A 17,578-nucleotide genomic window follows, 5' to 3' on the forward strand; every position below is an offset into this window, starting at 1 on the left:
TTTTGCTCCCAGAATAGCTTCTGGTTTTATTTCCTTACTGTTGCATTCTCACCTCTTTATCATTTCCATGCTTACCAGAAACATATACACGAGATTGCTTCAAAGAAGTTGTTGTTCCGCGTTGACACGCCCTTTTCTCTCGCAATATTCATTTATCATGATTCATGGTGATCACTCAGCCATATGTACTATACTCTAAGGGGACGTGAACTCCCCCGCTGTAGGATCTTTAAAATTTTATTAGTAAGGCTTGGACGCAAGGGGTTTGTGGATCGTATTATCATTCTCCTGGCAAACTTTTGCCATAAGAACGCTTCATGAAATATATCAGTCGTACGGAGGCAATGGTAAGACTTGGTCATATTTAGATAATATGAAGGTGAACACAAGAAAAAAGAAAGCATTCTCGTAATCGATATACTTATTGTTAGATCTCACCCCAGTATTTTTGTTAATTGATGGGAATATTCCTATTGAAAGACTTTTCTTAAAAACTCTCTGGGCTTACCATGGAAACAAATTTCAATTCCCAAAACATGAGTCTTCAATCTGGTGAGGTTAATTACGGCACACTGTCTATGGTATGTGTAGCCCTAAGTATAAGTGTTTACTTAGAAAAGAGCCGGAAAAGTCGGTCGATCATTTCCATTCTATAAATAACTATACCACATATCTTTTTAAGGTCTGTCTGTTGAGGGGCTGCAGGCATTAGCCTCCGCTATACTCATGTGCTTGATCTGTGTGCGTGAAAAGTGCATTATTCCGCTTAGATAATGGGTTATTCTGATATTTTGTTTTGTTTTTTTTTTTTTTTAATTTAAGTACTGTATTTATTTATAATTTGCTTGCTCGACTAATTCATGTTAAAGAGATTGCGATAACCTGCATTAATAATTGTGGTATTTCGATAAGAGTTACGTGACAATTCATGTGTAAATTATCGAGTGACAATTGCAAATACCGGCTCAATTTCATAAGTACGTACTATTTGTATATATTTATTTTGGACAGGCATGGCGCAGACGTGTGATTTCGTGTGAAATATCGACCAAAAGCTATTGGCCGGCCAATTGGTCATTCGAAGACGATATGTTTAGGGAAATCCTATTGTTTAGTATTTTATCAACTTTAAGTTAGTTGCATTTAAAATAAATTTCACTGATAATGCTAATTTTAGTAATGCATGTAGGTTAATAGCACCAACAATACATTGTAATTTTAACTAATAGACAAATGTGCCCAATACCTCATTGGCACATTCGATGATTTCTATTTGATATTTTTGAAATTTGCATTGGAATTTTTCCCGATCAAATCACTTATTTAACGGATCGCTTCGAACTGATATTGGATCTCTTGCATCATCGGAACTTCATATACTTTTTGTATCGTTCTTAATTTAATTGCGCATATGAGAGTTCCTAAAAGATTTAGGCCCACTTTTAACAGCAATTGGATTTTATGAGAAATAAAGCGACACTTACTATATCTTACGTTGGTAAGTGACTGCTTGAAATCTCCACTTGTCTCTCAAGTGTTCATTCAAACTTTCACTAAATGCTGGCTTACGTTGATTATAATAAAACACAGGGGGCATTAGTTGTACCATTAATATCATTTCAATTTATTTAATAATATTTATAATTTTTATATACTATATATGTATGTAATTATTTAATAATGAAATCTTAAGGGGCTATTAAATATTTACAGGTTACAATTAAATTTGGAGCTTCACTCAACCGCATTCAATTCACACGTATCCCCCTACTCTCTCTCTTCAAATTTCTGCAATTTTTGATTTTTCTTTTATAATTTTGAACATTCGCTGACATGCTTGTGTCTCAAAAGGATTTGTTTATTAACATTAGGGTGTCTCTTCATACACTTATCTTAAACTTTTTCGCATCAAGCTCAAGTGAAAACGAAGTTTTGAAGCGATGAATTTTGAAGTTTGATGCTGGTTTGATAAACTCTAAAATAATTAGTAAAATATAAAATAATTTTTAGTATTGCGATTAATTAAACTCAAGAACTTTCTTTATAAATTTCAGAAATTATATTCATTGTTTTAATTTAAGATTTTTAAATTAACGTAACAGCAAAAAAAAATCATAAAAGTTTCATAGAGTCCAAACCTTTCATTTTACTTCAATCCACTACGTGCTTAGCCTTATTTTTGAAGGGACACCCCACTGTAAATATAGTCAATATGCCAGCAATTTGCAAAATAGTTGACCCTTTTCTGTTATTACATAAACCTAATGTACTTGGCCACAATGCATTTGTGAGTGTTTCATTTTTGTTTTTGTAAAATATTTGATTCCTAACCTAAGACGAAAAAAAAATAATTCCTCATTGCTTAATTCATACTATAAATCGTATAAAATGTCAAAAACTGTCTCGTTTTTTTCATATTTTTATTTTTTATTCAGTGATCCTTTACTTAGTTTGTGTTGTTGGTATGACATTTATGAGATGATTAGTAAATATCGAAAATTAAGTAGAGCTTGAATGCTGCTATGCACCTATGAATGTACATATGTATGTATGTTTGTTTGTTTGTTTGTGGTTAGTTGTAGTTATGGGGACGAGTGATGGTTAATGATTAGATTTGACAAGTACGTTGGAGGCAAGCAAATATGATTAGATTTATAAAAGAGCGAAGCTTTCGAAGGGTTTACGAGTTACATATTACCTATGTATGTATGAATGTATGTATGTGGCGTATAAATATGTATGTCATTAATTGAGTTAACTGCTTTTACTATGAATTCTTGAATTTTATTATTTAATTGGATGTTTTCTTTTGTGTATTTTATATACACACATATATGAATGTGAGCGTGTATATTGTTGTTATTGCTATTTGAATAAGGGTTTTATATTTTTATAAGATTTTTACTTTGGTCATAAATATGAATATTTGGCACTTGGAAGAGCTGTACGGTTAATTAGTATAATTAGTTTTTTTTCAAAAAAAATATTGCTTGAAAAATAATAATTTAAAAAAAGGGGAAATTTAACTTATCCTTAAGGAATTGTAAATATAAGAAACTGTTTTAAACTAAATATTTATTTGGTTATTAAATTTTGGATATTAAAGACTTTTAAAATCAACTTGATGTGTATATTAATCCCATTGCTACGCCAATTACATATTAAATTAAAAAAAAAAAATTGTTAATACTAGTTAAATTTAGTTTTTAAAGAAACAGCAAAATATTTTTCTTTAAGCATAATAATTGTATAAAAAAATATAAAAGAAAAACCAAATAATAAGGTTCATAATTAATTACTATAAAGCTTAATATACTGATGATCTCTGTTGCATTTGGATTTAATTATATTTATTTTTTTTTGTTTTTTTTTTTATCATTTATTGCATGAAGGTACTCAAGCTTATAGCGGACAACACACATATTCATTTATATAGTTCATTTAACTTTAATTGCGGTACTTTTTCCGTTTTCCTTTAATTGTTTATCTACTTTTGGCTTTGGTTTTAACAAATACGGCTCAATCCCATTCCACATTTCTCCACAGAATTAACAATTATTCATTTTCATTATCATGCATACATGCGCTTTATAGCTGTCCAATGTCCACACTCTTTCGAACATATTTACAAACATACATATTCATTTATATATATGTATGTATATATAATTAATGTTTTACATATAACACGCTGCCTAGCAACAATAAGCGCCAACAACACTTTGTATTTACACAACCAAGAACTTTTCAACTTATAATATACATATTTACTTCACTTTACCGCATCCTTCTCGTTTAGTGTCACAATTTCGAAATTTCAAATTCAGTTTTCTTTTTCCTGTTTAAGCTGTGTTTCTTATAAATAAATGAATTAATCAAATAAATTCCATAGAAAATGTTAATGGCGCATAAATGCGCCTAAAAGTAGGCTATAAATATAGCACGAAATTTATTAGGTGCTGAGGAAATGTTGCTAGCAACAAGTTGCCAAGATAAATGTTGCGAAAGAGTACTGACAAATTTTGAAGTCAAAAGACCGTTTGGCAACGATTGCAGATTTAGAGCAGAAAAAGTGGCAAATATCTACTTTATCGTAAAACAATAAAAATGCAATAAATCCTGAGAAACATTTGAGATTAGAAATAACAATTTAGTTTTGTAAAATTGATTCTTAATTTTATGTCAACTAATTTACGAAGATTTTTACCTTCAAAAATATAAAAATGAAATAATTTAAAGAAAAAACTATGAAATGTTTAACCAGGTCTTACGCAGTTCATCTACAGCTATAGCAGTACTCAAAGCATGCTGCGCCTCATAAAATTAAACAATTAGAAAAACCAACAAAAGCAAACGAAGAGCACAAAAAACTCAAATATGTGTGTGTTTATAAAAAATTTCAATTTATTTCGCTTTTTTTTGTTGAATGAATTTGCAAATTGCAAAATCACTTTGCTTTTTAGTTTGTAGGCGATTTTCTTTGCTCGAAAATTCAATTCGTACAATCGTAAGTAAATATTTATATGTATGTATGTAATAACTATGCTTGTATGTATGTATGTATTATTGGCGTTTCATTCATATTATCATATATAATATTAGGCAAAATGTATACATTTAGTATATAATATACTGTTGTACATAGGTACATTGTATGTATGTATATTGAAGGCTTAGCAAATTAAAATAATTTTTTTTATATACATTCATATTGTTACGTCTTACAAACACATTTAATTATTAGATATAAAATATTCACATCTCCACTAATATATAATATACTACATATATATGTATATGTATATGTATATAATCGTATTGTTAATTGTTGAAGGAAGTTAATAAAAAACGAGTTTTGGAGCGAAAGAGTGTACTTTTTACAATTGCAGAACTTTTTTGCTATTTTCTTATGAACGTATGCGCAAGTGTGTGTGTGTGTGAGTGTATGTATGTGTGTATGATATTACGAATATGCTTAACGTTTTGATTTTGATTGTTTTCAATGTCGAAGAAATATGATTTTCAATGGAAATTTTCACAAAGATTTCACTTATTTATTAATACATTTCATTTTGTTATTAATTTTTAATTTTTTATATTTTTAGTTCGAATTTATAAGACTGCTTAACATACTAATTCGTGGCAAACGATTTATAATTAAATATATATATTTTTTTGCTTTTTTTCTTGCTGTAGGAAAAGTAGTTATTCCAAGTAATAATTACAAACATTTAGTATTACTTAGCTTAGTCAATGCAGCGTTAAACTTCGCATACGAACTTTGCTTTTCGTTCGTTTTATTTCCGTTTACACGTTTTTTGTTGCTGTTTATTTGCATTTTCTTTTTTTTCTTTTTTGTTGACGCTTTAAGCGCGCTTCTTTGCTATATACAGCTGGCTAGCAGCTCCTTCGAGTAATTTAATACTATAAAATTTAAAAGTGTGCATACAGTTGACAAACTGTCTGAAACGTTTTCCATATATTAATTATTTAATATTTTAGCTATTTATTACTAAATTTACTTATTTTTAATTATTATTATTCATTTAAACGCATATGCTAAACTATAAAATATAAATATATATTTACAGAAAGTTTGTTTGATCTCATAAAAAATGTAGCCATTGGAGTGGTAAAGACGAGCGACGAGAAATATCTTGGAATTTTTTACATGTATTTATTTACACTTCTTTATATAAAATTATAATAAATATACATACGAGAACGTAAGGTATTTTTTTTTCTATTCCATATATGTATATGTTTATATTAAAGCGCATACATTTTAATATAAAATATGTACATATGTATGTACGTGAGGCGAATAATTAAAAAGTCATAAATATATATACAAAGACATAAGGAAAAATAAACTGATGCGCGATTTGAAATAATTCGACTTCATTAAGAAATATAAATACAACATGTGCAATTACAAATGTTGCAAGATTATCGCTCCTACGACGTGTATCATTTTATTTTCTACTTCTGTTCATTTTTCTTGCGTATGCAGAGAATCCAAAATTGTTTATATTGGCTTATACTTGAGCCAGCAAATGTATAAATATTTTGTACAACTGCACGTCGCAAACTCATCGCCATCAACCAATCAATCGTCGACTAATAACTGCAAATTCGTTTGATTAAAGTCAAAGAAAAACCAAATTTGCTAAAGTTAAAGTACAAGTTCATATATTATATTTGAAATAATGCGCTTTTGGAAATGTTTAAAAATGTGTTGATGATTTACTTGATATTTTTTATATTTTATTTCTGGCTCACACAGCCGCGCTTCGTAAGTGGTTAACACATATAAATATATACATTTGCACACGCTGCTCTTTTTGTTTTGTTTTTATTTGCTGGTTTGTCGTTCGAAATCTGCAACAGCTCAAGTGTATTTACACATATTACTCACACTATTAGTTTTTCGTTTTCTTTTTTTCTTTTTCTTTTTCTTTAAGCAACACACAACAATACATTCATATAAACATAGTACACTAAAACTAATTACTAATTATTATTTTAACGTATGTATGTACTATGTTGATTTTTAAATATTTACTATGTATATTTGCATATATATATATATAGATGTCTGTATATACAAAAAGGAAGGTATACAGTATACAGTAGAGTGAAGAAGAAAAAACTGTCAGTGTTGAAAATTCGCAAAGCATTGCATTATCCATTTGGGGGGATGGGGATCGCATGCAATAGCACGTATTCTTCTTCTTGTTTGTATTCACATTATCTAACAAAACTACAGTCAGTCAATCAGTCAGTTAATTAGTCAGTCGCAACGACATATTCTTATTTTGATTTCTTTTCTCGTTTACAAAAACTATCCAAAACAAGATACACATAAGTAATTACATACAAAACAATGGTGTGACGAGTCCACCGCTACCTAATATATCAGCAGCAACAGCTTGATGACTGTGGTAAACGCTGCCGTTTGTATTTCGCATTTGCTTCAAATGCAATTCTATTCTCTTCTATTATGCAGCAGCGAGCGTGTGTGTTGGTGTTTCATGTTGGAGTCGCCTTAAATTTTCATGAAAAACCTTTCTCACAATATACCATTCGTATAGTATTGATAGCCATCGTATAATTTTGTGGAGAGACTCTTGAGCGAGTCCTGTACGAGTTGCTCCACTTTGCGCTCCATTTCCTGTTCGGTCAAATTCATGTGGAAACGTTTTCGGAGATTCTGTACGGTGCCAGAGCAACCATTTTTGAAGCAGGGCAATTGTGCATCTGAAAGCAAATAGAAGTGGTATAATTAATGATTGCTCTCATGTGTGGAAGTGCGTAAAGTGCGCTGGTACTTACTGCTACGCATTATTTCCACAAAATTGATGATTCGATCCATGTGCTTGCGCGCTGTCATCATGCCAACAAGCAATAGATGATTGAACTCCTTCCAGAGATCTGAACTCGTACCGCCCATAACATCAACGAATTCGGGTGTCAGTTTGAATGGTGATTGTTCGAAACCTAAAAGTGGTAAAAATAAAAATAAAATAAATTAAAATTATCCCAAATCCTTAATCCTTAAATGTTTATTATATATTTTATGTAGAAGACCTGTATTTAATGAAAATTTTTTGTCAAAGAGCAATAGTATATTGTAGAGGTCTAATGAGTCTATTCGTTTACTTCGAAAATTTGTTAGTGTGAATGGGTTCTGATATGTTCCACGACTACACTTGATTTTTTCAACTCACACGTAATTGCCTTAGTTTTCAATTTATTTGCTTATAATCAACTTACCCAAATTCTTTGGCGATATGCTCAGTATGAATCCAAAGTCTATGTGTATGATATGACCGTCTGAATGCAGTAAAATGTTGCCATTGTGCCTAAAGCGTACAGAAAAGCGAAATTAAATAAGTTTAACGTTGCTAAAATTGCATTTATTTAGCACATACCGATCCTTCACTTGCAATAGATACGATATCAAACAGTATGCAGCACAACTTTGTACGAAATTCTTTTGCGCCACACGAAATAGTTCGCCATCTGCGGAACCATACTCGTCGATGAAATAATCGCGTAAAGATTTATTGGAATTCTTTTTGATTTGATGCAATGATACCGTATTCAGGATTGGCTCAATCAGACCGCTGTCACTGGATAAGCAAACAATTTTGTACGGTCGCACCCAGAGATCGACATTTTCCTCTTGCCAAATGATTTTGAACATCTAAAGAACAGAGCAGATTATAATATTACACTTAGTTACATTGTTTTTACGAAAGATTAGGTTGAAGTGTTTTACAAACCTGCAAAAGTTGTGTGGCCATGAGCTCCTGCCGCAAATCGTCGCCACATTTGACAATTACCGAGAGCAGACGCCAATTTGACAGATGGCCATAAGGCGATGACTCGCGGATCTGTTGCTCCTTTTCATGCCAGGGCTCCTGCGAATAATACATTTGTTGCATTAGAAAGTGAACACTAGATTCGCCTTTACAAAATACATACCTTCAAAGCTGCCGCTGAGGGATCTTCGGGATCATTGTTGAATGATTTTGTGTTTTCGCAGGTTAAGTTATTGCAGTGGCGAGTGCGCACATCGCCAATATTGAAAAGAACAGGTATGCCTGAAAATTGCACAACATTAGCGTAAGATATTTTTCTTTCCAGCGACATTCGGAAAGCCAAGAGTGCCTCAAACATACCTTGATCCCTTGAGTCACAGGAGTCGAGCGACATTTGGGAGACGGCGTCGCGTTCACTTAATTTCCGCATATGCATATATTGCGCCGTTATCTCGTCATCCTCCTGCGACCACACGTCGTCTTCCGTTAAATGCAAGCCACCGAGAGATAGACCTATTGGCTGCGTATTACATACATGCGCACCATCGCCGCCAGCAGCTGTTGAGGCTTGTGCTTCCGATGCCACGGACGATGACTCAGAGAGCAGTTTTTCCTTTTTACGACGACAACTTGAGCCAGAGTTTGAGCCGCTCATAGCAGGGCCACCATGAGAACTACAACTCGATGTGCGACTACAACTCACATGATTGTGGTTGTGATTGTGCTGATGCATTTGGTGGGGATGACTACAAGCGCCTTCCAAGTGCTCCTCACTCTTCGTGTGCCGCAGTGACGGCATCATCTTCGGTATGAGTGGCGATGAATAAATATCGGGCACCTCGACTACTTCGACATAAATGATGTACGGCGTCTTGTCCTTAGAGTTGAGCACCGCAGTCTTTTCCTCTGTTATGCGCACCACATGGTGTGGAATGTCGGAAAATACCGGAAGCCAAACGCGGGCCGGCAGATTCTTATTGATCAGGTTCAAAAACATGCGTAGCGCTGAGGTTTTCTCCGCCTTGGACGGTAGCGATGTGATATTTTTGCCAACATTTATCAGAGCCTTCATAAACTCCTTCTCGGGGGCTGTTTTTGGTGCGCTGCATGAGCACACGGTTTTCTGCCCAAGCAGGCCATTAACCTAAGATGGAGAAAATAATATTTTTTATTTAATAATAACCACGAGATGGACAATTATTGCCAAACTTGAATTAATTAGATAACACTCACCTGGCCGCGTACGCTGTCGAAGCAGGTGCAACCATTGTCGAAAGCTCGCCCAGAGGTCAAGTCGCCTAAACACAACTTGGGCGGTATCAGTGGCAGAGTTTGCGTTGTGTATGGCGGCTGTTGGTAGTGGCGATTTGATATGCTTAGTGCGATGGATGATGGGTGGCGGCGTGAATCACTTAACAATAGCGTGGCGTCAGATTGCGAACGATGGTGTGTCTTTTTTGTTAATGGTGATACGGCTGCGGCAGCCACAGCTCCGCCTACTGCCGGCGGCAGCTCCTTGGCGTCCGATTTGCTCAATACTTTACGTTCTTTCTTCGAATAGATTTCCTTCATTAGGGCTAATTGTGATTTGCGTGATCCATTGCCTAGCGAGTCGAATTGATAGTTGTAGGACTCAAGCAGCCAGAGGCATTTCAATGAGAAGTCCACCGATTTGCGACAGCGGATTGTCAAGTAAGGATCGAGCACTTCGGCCAGCTCATCCATTTGTATGTACATGACAATTAACTGTGGCATATAGAGGTCTACCTCTTGGTCTGGGAAACTGAATATCTTATTACCAATAAAACTGAGCACACCGGGTTCTTTCGAGTAGAATAGATAGTGTATAGCAAAGTGTATGTTAAAGACGGGAGATTCGAAGAATCTCAGCAGTCCACTTGGACCTTTTTCAGTCTTTTGCAATTGCTCGTTGTTGGTCGGACGCTCCTTGATGAAGCATTTCACTACACCTGGAACTTTTAATTTATTTAGCGAAGAGATGGAAGCAGATTTTGCATTTGAGGTTGACAAAGAGGAAGCGCCGAGACCGGGTAGCGGGAGATTAAGTGTTCTCTCCGTACCTTCTGTAGCAGCACTGGCTCTCTTCTCCACACTTTCTATAGCGGAAGACACTAAAGATGGAAATTTGGGAAATTTCGGTTCCACTGGCGTTGAATCTGCTGACGGAGTGGCGGCTGGCGTATTGGAAGCGGATGGTTGCGCAGAAGTAGCAGCGGCCGCAGCTGCAGCGGCCGCGGCAGCAGCCTTCTTGATCGAATTCGATGTGATTAAACTAAAGAACTCTTTCTTCTTCGATATATCCGTCGGAGATTTTACTTGGTCCGGCGCTGCGCTGGCACCAGTGCTGCCAGTGTTCTCATCGCTCTTATTCTTTGCCGCATTCTTTTTGTCGTGATTATCTCGTATGCTTTGAGCGGTGCGGAAGAACGCATTCTTCGTTGCACCAAAGAAACTCTTCTTCTGCGGTTCAACAGCAGCACCAGCTCCTGCCACATCGGCGACCTTTTGTGTCTTCGCCGGCTGTGCGGTTTGTGGTGTTGCAGCGACATTCGTGGAGCTCGTCGAAGTCAATAGTGGGTTTGACTGGGATATTACTGGTGTTGCCGCATCCACTGTATCAGCTGTGGGTGTGGCCAAATCGACATTCAGAGCCGTTGGTGTATCACTACTCGCACGCTCCAAATTCAATGCTGCCTGTGACATATTCAATTCGCGATAGCGCATACGTTCTGACAGTTGTGCTGCTGCCTTGACGTCATTGTCTGCGTCACTGTCCTCTTCGGCGGCGCCCATAACATCCGCATCGGTAGTGGCGCTCTGCAGGTGTTTTCCATGATTCTGCTGTTGTTGCATTTGCTTTTGTTTGCGTGATGGACGTAACGTTCGACAGTCTGTTTCACCGGATGGATAAAATATCAAGTCCGACTGTAGCATGCCATATTCCTCATCCATCGAAGTCGTTTCCAGCATATCAATGCATTCTTCCTCGGCGTCCATTTCACCCGAGTCCAGCGATTCGTGTGAGTGACGTATGCGATTGAGAGAAATTTGATCCGAGTCGGAACCGCAAATTATGCCTATTTTTCGTGTGAGAAAATTGAAAATTTGTTTATAAACTTTTGTTTGACAGAAACTTTGTAGAATTGTAAGTGTGTGCGTAAAGAAATATGTGTGATCGGAGTATATAAAAAAAATTAATTTTGAAAGTGGAGTTTGGATGCCCTTACAATAGATTAGTATAACAAAAAAACCCAATCTGGCACCATTTGTGATTAATTTTAGACTTAATTAAAGAATTACAAAAAGAAGATTAATGTCTTAATCGGATCTTTGAACTGTTGAGGAAATTTCGTGAATCATTTTGTTGATGATAATTAATTGATTACTAAAACCGGCAAAAAGTTGGCTTTAATGAAAAATAATTTATCTGTACATATTACAGACACTAAAAGTCGTTTTATGAACACGGAAATTGCCATTTTATTACAGTTATTTATGAACACACGTCATCTATGGGTCGCTACGCACCTGAATCATCGGATCCGAGACTGGTGAGGTCTTCGCGTTTCTTGCTGCTGCTACTGCCGTTGCTATTGTTGCTGCTGGTGTTGTTGCTGTGATTACTGCACGATGCCACACCTGCAAGCGGCAACACTCCACAACGTGTCGTTGCCTCGCTCGATTTAGGACGAATGCGCAACGTTGGGCAGGACTCGACTACAGGATAAATAAATAAATAACAACGAAATAATTAGAAAATAAGCACACTAATGAGAATTAGACAAAGTATAAAAGCTAACTAAGAACATACCAATCGCAATGGCACCGCCACCACCGATACTACTGTTGCCCAAGCCGATGCTGCTGTTGCTGCTGCTGCCACTGCCGATATTGTTAATGTTTATATCTATTTTGTTGCTGTTGTTGGCTGTGGGCTCTGTGGTCATAGCTGCAATTGGGGCAGCAGACACTGAGTCCATTAAACCACCTGTTATCGTGGACACCCCAGCAGGCGTAGCCAAAGACGAGGCTGGTGGTGATGGTGTTAATGATGACGTCAGCGCTGGTGTTGTCGTGGTCGTGAGGGCGGCTGTAACATTGGCTGCAGTCGTGACGATTTTCGAGCACATAGTAGTGCCCAGAATAGAGGGTGTGCAGAATGTGTTCTCGCTCTCCGAATTGGGCGATGAGACTTCAACCTGTCGAATGATAGAAAGGGAATTTCGTAATGAGTTCGATTGTACGATAAAATTAATGGCAAACAATTTCTGGTGACACATTAAATGACTAATAATAAACTTGAATAGAATACTATAAATATATTAGTAAATGTGGATATGAAGTTTTGTCGGGGCGGAGATTAGTACATGACGCAGGAAGACTTAAGAATTAGAATTCTATTAACATTTATCTAAATATAATATTGGAGTATAAATAATTGCATGTGTATGTATGTATGTATGTGTGTATATTTGATTTCTAATCACTTTTATAATTTATTGAATAAACAAAAGAAATGTTTGCCATAAACAATAATAAAGATTGAATGCATTGCGATATAAAACAATAAAATGTGTAGCTACATGCATACATACATACACACATACATATGTATGTATATTGATATATCACTGCGCGAACCTGTATATAAACAGAGAATGAGAAGAATAAGCGCACCACGAAACCATACAAGTTTATTGCAGCAAACAAAATGTAAAATTTAGCAAAAATATGATTCCAGAACGGCTAAGAGATACTCAATTTTCATCTAGAACAACCATTATGATATTGCAAAATAAAATGTACGCTATTCTTCAAACTTTCAGTTCTAATTCAATTCTCAAAATTTTCTTCCTACAATTATTATACCAACTATTTTCGATTGAATTTGGTAAATGACAATAATGCAAACACGTTTCTTGCCTAGGCTTAAATAAAGGAAGAAATAATTCCTTCTACTCTCTTCCTAAGCACGTAGGAGTTGTCTCACAGATTACATTTCCTTCCATTTGTATTTTTTATCTTTAGGTTTTTTTATTTTGCCATTGCAATTTGAGATAGCCATAGAATTACTGCTTGCGTGTCACTAGCGCCTACGCAGGGTTTCGAATGTTTCCTGTGCTGCAGGTTCCTGTTCATTCAACCGTCGATGTAATCGTTTTGGACATTTCAAGTTGAGCTTTTTCTTTGTTTTTAATTTTGTTTAACAACTTTTGTGTGTACTCACCTCCGGTATGCGCTGCAAGGCGCTGTCCAGGCTACGATTGCGATGATGTTGTGTTAAATTGATGCGTGTGTTGGTCACCTGCGAGACGGGTGGCAGTAAAATGCCCATGGACCTGTAAGTGAAAAAAAGAGATTTTCAATTATAGTACAAATAATGTATTGTTAGAATAGCAATACTAAACTTTACTAAATAACATATTGATTATGAGCATATGGAAAAAATATGAAACCTTCCAAAGGCTAATTTGAAAGGCTAATTTAACAATATATTATCAGCTTTGTGATAGATAGACATTGTAACTTTAAAATCAAGCTCCATTCAGTCTGAAATCAAGTGCAATATTTGTGCCGTGACAAGAAGACGAAATCGTGGCACTAAAAAGCGCGACCTTCATACAGAAATACTCATATTAACATGGATTTGACCTCAACTTTATAGTTTCGCAAGATAATCTAATTTCTAGGTACAAATAAAATGGAAAGCTATTTAAAAATTCTAAGAAATTTAGCAAATCAATCACAAATCACACTACTAGACTTGTTGTTGCTAAACACTTTTTTATTTTGAATTTCTCGAATATATATGTATGTACATTTAAAATGGTCTACGTATGGGTGTTAAATGTATTCCATAGTCGGAAATTTGCATATAATGGAGAAAACTACTCAACGTTTCTAATCACAATTAATATTTATGAATGTGTACTTATGCACTTATCGCATTTTAACTTATCATCGTATTTCACACAAACGTATGTACGTTTGCAAAATCACAGTAATAAATTTCCGTAAAAAGTAACTAACTGCCGCACATTGAGATTAAGCGAAATATTTAAATCACAATTAGAATACAATACAAATGCTGTAAAACATATGGATATGCTATATAATACGTATGTACATATGTCAGTATTCCAGTCCAAAAGGCAGCCAAAAACATTTTGCACATTTAAAAATCAATAACACTGTAGACTAAAGTGTAGCATATTTACTGCTCTAATTGCATTACGTTCATATATCCGCTTGAATGTATGTACGTATTTCCACAATGCTTGTGTTTTATAAAGTATTTCAAACTGGTTGAACGGCTTTCAAAGCCCAACACACCGCCGCGCAGCACAAATTGTATTATTTAATTGCTGCTAGAGCTTCAAACACTGTCACATATATACATCTCAACATCTGTACATATGTGGGATTGTGTATAAACACTTGCTCTTTGTTTTATTATTGGCATTAATCAGCGGAACATATTGATAATTCAACTTATTTGTATTTATTCGAAACGCCACGTTTCTGGCTGTTGGCTTTTCTAGTAATTCCACACAATTTTGCTTCTTTATTTTGCACTCTCACAATTATTTTATGTTGTGACTGTGCAATATGGCAGACGGTTGATATGGCGAAAAAGTTCCCCCGTTTGCCGTACTCACGTACATATGCACGTATTCACTCGTCAATAGCCAATTTGATGTGTTTTGTGTATTTTCATGCGAATGTCACTAAACACACAGACGAAAAATAATAAAATTGTTTAAATACTAAGTTTTAGCAACGAATGAAACTGGTTGCTGACAAAAATTATAAGAAAGCTACTTGTTTTGCAGAATTTTGTCTACTAACCAGTGCGCGAGTAGCGAATAATCAGCTGATTAAGTAACACACACACACCCGCACAGTCCAACTGCTCAGCTTTTCACTGCCCCACATGCATATTTAATAACCTTAAACTATGTTTTTTTGTTGTTTTTATTATTTAATTACAAAGAATCGCGAACGTTTTATTATAGATGTCTCACTTGAAAAGCACTTTCGCTCGATTTGTTCAATGCGATTTTTTCTTCTAAACAATGCTATTCTTGCTCGTGTTTCTATTGACCGTTTGCCCCAAAACACAAACTTGGAGGTTTCACGCTTGCTGACTAACTAAATACGGCGCCAGAGTAATTGGCGGCGGCAAAAAGCATATGATTGAGTAAGCAGGGACACTGCCATGCCAGTAACGAGTGCACGAGGCGAGCGCCGCAGCGGGTGTGTGCGAGAGCACGCAAATGAGAGTGTAAAAATGTGTTTCGAGGCGCTTGAGAGCGTACGAGTGTACTAAAACACAATTGTTGGGTGGTTAGGTGACTGAGGGAGCGGAGTTGCGAATGATACGAGTATGAAGGTGCAAATATAATAGTTGAAGTTATTGTAACGAAATCATAATAATGGAAGCGATATTAATAAGCGCAAAGATAAATAATATTAATAAGTTAAAAGTAAAATATCCAAATAAGCAAGCAATACAAGCGTTTGTGCACTGGTAGCTGTGAGTGTATTGCGACTGTGTATTTGTTGTGGTAAATCAACAATCGGCACAAATTCGTTGTGTTTATACGTCAGCGACTACGAAAGTCAACAACAAAACGGAAAATGAAGAAACCTTTATAAACACTATGCTGCAAAAGTAAATGTCTCTGTTTTGAATTTTATAGACATTTTTTTGTAGAGAAACATTTTAATATGAATACAATGCGAATAAACTCTCGAATAATTTAAAAAAAATACAGAAAATATTGTGCGCTTAATTTTATTTGTAACTTTTCGGATTTGTTTTACGGAAATATATGTACTTTTCTCTATTAATTTTAATAACAAAATTCAAAGTAAATACATTTCACAATCAATTAGCAGTTCTCACGACTTTCCATATTGTAAAATAAACTATGCAAATATCGTATAAGAAAAAGTTGCCAGACAATTCGAAATGAGCATCGAAGAATAAATAATAAAAAAATGTTGTCAAATTAATATTAACTAAATAATTGAAATAAATTCATACAAAAATATATATATTTTTTTCATTTAAAAGCATTTGCTTAAATAAATAATAATAAACTTAAAAATATACAATTTACTACGTTTAATTTCGTTCCATTTTTTGATTTTTTTGTATCTCCTTGAACCTATAATACTCGTATATAAAGACTTGGGTATGCAAATGTGCAATTTAAATGTCTTGCTCTATCTTTATAGAATTTGTTATCATAAAAAATGCTTGCTTTTTCAATTAAAAAATGCCGAGTGTGGCTCACATACATGCACACGCACAAATGTGTCTTTTAGAACACGAACCTCAGAAGATGCTCGCACCAACAAATGTGTACTAAATTGAGAGCCTACAAAATGCTCCCTTGATTTGCAACGAAGTTCTCCACTTACATACCGAGGTCTTTGCTACTTTTACGCCAATATATAGGTAGGTATTCGACAATTCGACGGAAACTCACCATCGCTCGGGTGCAAGCAAATAAAACAAAACAAAAACTTTGGCGCTCGTGGCAATTGAATGAAAATAAAAAATAGATAAAAAAGCATTAGTAGTAATGCGTACACTAGCGTTGGAGTATAAAAACAAAACAAAAAACTTTATATAAGTGTACTTGTAGTATTGGTAACCTCATAATCGTAGACATAATTATTAGTGTGTACTAGTTGGTTGAGTGCAAAATATTCTTAAAAAGTGGAAAATACCTCAAAACTAATGTAAATATCAGTTATCAGTACGTTAGTTACAGCGCAAAAGAAAGAAACAACAACAACACAGTGCTGCTTGAAACGAAAACAGCTAGCATGCTTACTAAGTTTTGGTGGCATTTCCGTTTTACCTACATTCGTACCGCCAAAAGTAATTAAATACTGCAAGTTGAAGTTGCAGTGAAAGCATAGAGGAAAATAACATGTCATTGCCTTCAGGTTATTTCCCCACCTGGCGGTGCTTTGCACTCAATTTGCAACAAATTTTCCACTACTTGCGTACAGAGTGCAGGATGTGTAAATACGTATTTGTAGTGGTAGTAAACCTGACAACACGGCGTATACGCAACTTTTAATTAAAAACTTTCAAACACACACACACACACAACTGCATATAAATGTGGTGAATCTGCATGCAAACAGATGTACACGCTTGTAAACCCAACTAATTGCCCTTTTACACTTGTAACAACATAGAAAGGGCG

At 35.1% G+C, this 17,578-nt stretch overlaps 1 protein-coding gene across 6 annotated transcripts in view; it reads right to left on the bottom strand.

Moving 5' to 3' along the window:
• Positions 1–2,525: 2,525 nt before the first annotated feature.
• Positions 2,526–17,578, bottom strand: part of LOC105212229 (phosphatidylinositol 4-kinase beta) — a 115,150-nt gene continuing 100,097 nt past the window's right edge. Inside the window, exons 1-12 of one of the 6 annotated variants that reach the window (XM_029041982.2) lie at positions 15,374–15,593; positions 13,576–13,687; positions 12,160–12,547; positions 11,877–12,065; positions 9,561–11,425; positions 8,688–9,471; positions 8,491–8,609; positions 8,289–8,426; positions 7,935–8,209; positions 7,777–7,865; positions 7,336–7,500; positions 2,526–7,260 (exon numbers count right to left, since the gene is read on the bottom strand). In XM_029041982.2, coding sequence (XP_028897815.1) covers positions 7,073–7,260; positions 7,336–7,500; positions 7,777–7,865; positions 7,935–8,209; positions 8,289–8,426; positions 8,491–8,609; positions 8,688–9,471; positions 9,561–11,425; positions 11,877–12,065; positions 12,160–12,547; positions 13,576–13,683 — 4,308 coding nt within the window. In that variant the 5' untranslated portion in view covers positions 13,684–13,687; positions 15,374–15,593 and the 3' untranslated portion in view covers positions 2,526–7,072. Of the gene's footprint in view, positions 7,261–7,335; positions 7,501–7,776; positions 7,866–7,934; positions 8,210–8,288; positions 8,427–8,490; positions 8,610–8,687; positions 9,472–9,560; positions 11,426–11,876; positions 12,066–12,159; positions 12,548–13,575; positions 13,688–14,583; positions 14,931–15,011; positions 15,172–15,197; positions 15,594–17,578 lie in introns of those variants that run through there. The other 5 variants (XM_054229548.1, XM_029041976.2, XM_054229547.1 and 2 more) reach the window with 5 other exon arrangements.

The sequence above is a fragment of the Zeugodacus cucurbitae genome, chromosome 4 (genome assembly GCF_028554725.1).
Source record: "Zeugodacus cucurbitae isolate PBARC_wt_2022May chromosome 4, idZeuCucr1.2, whole genome shotgun sequence".
NCBI lineage: Eukaryota > Metazoa > Arthropoda > Insecta > Diptera > Tephritidae > Zeugodacus > Zeugodacus cucurbitae.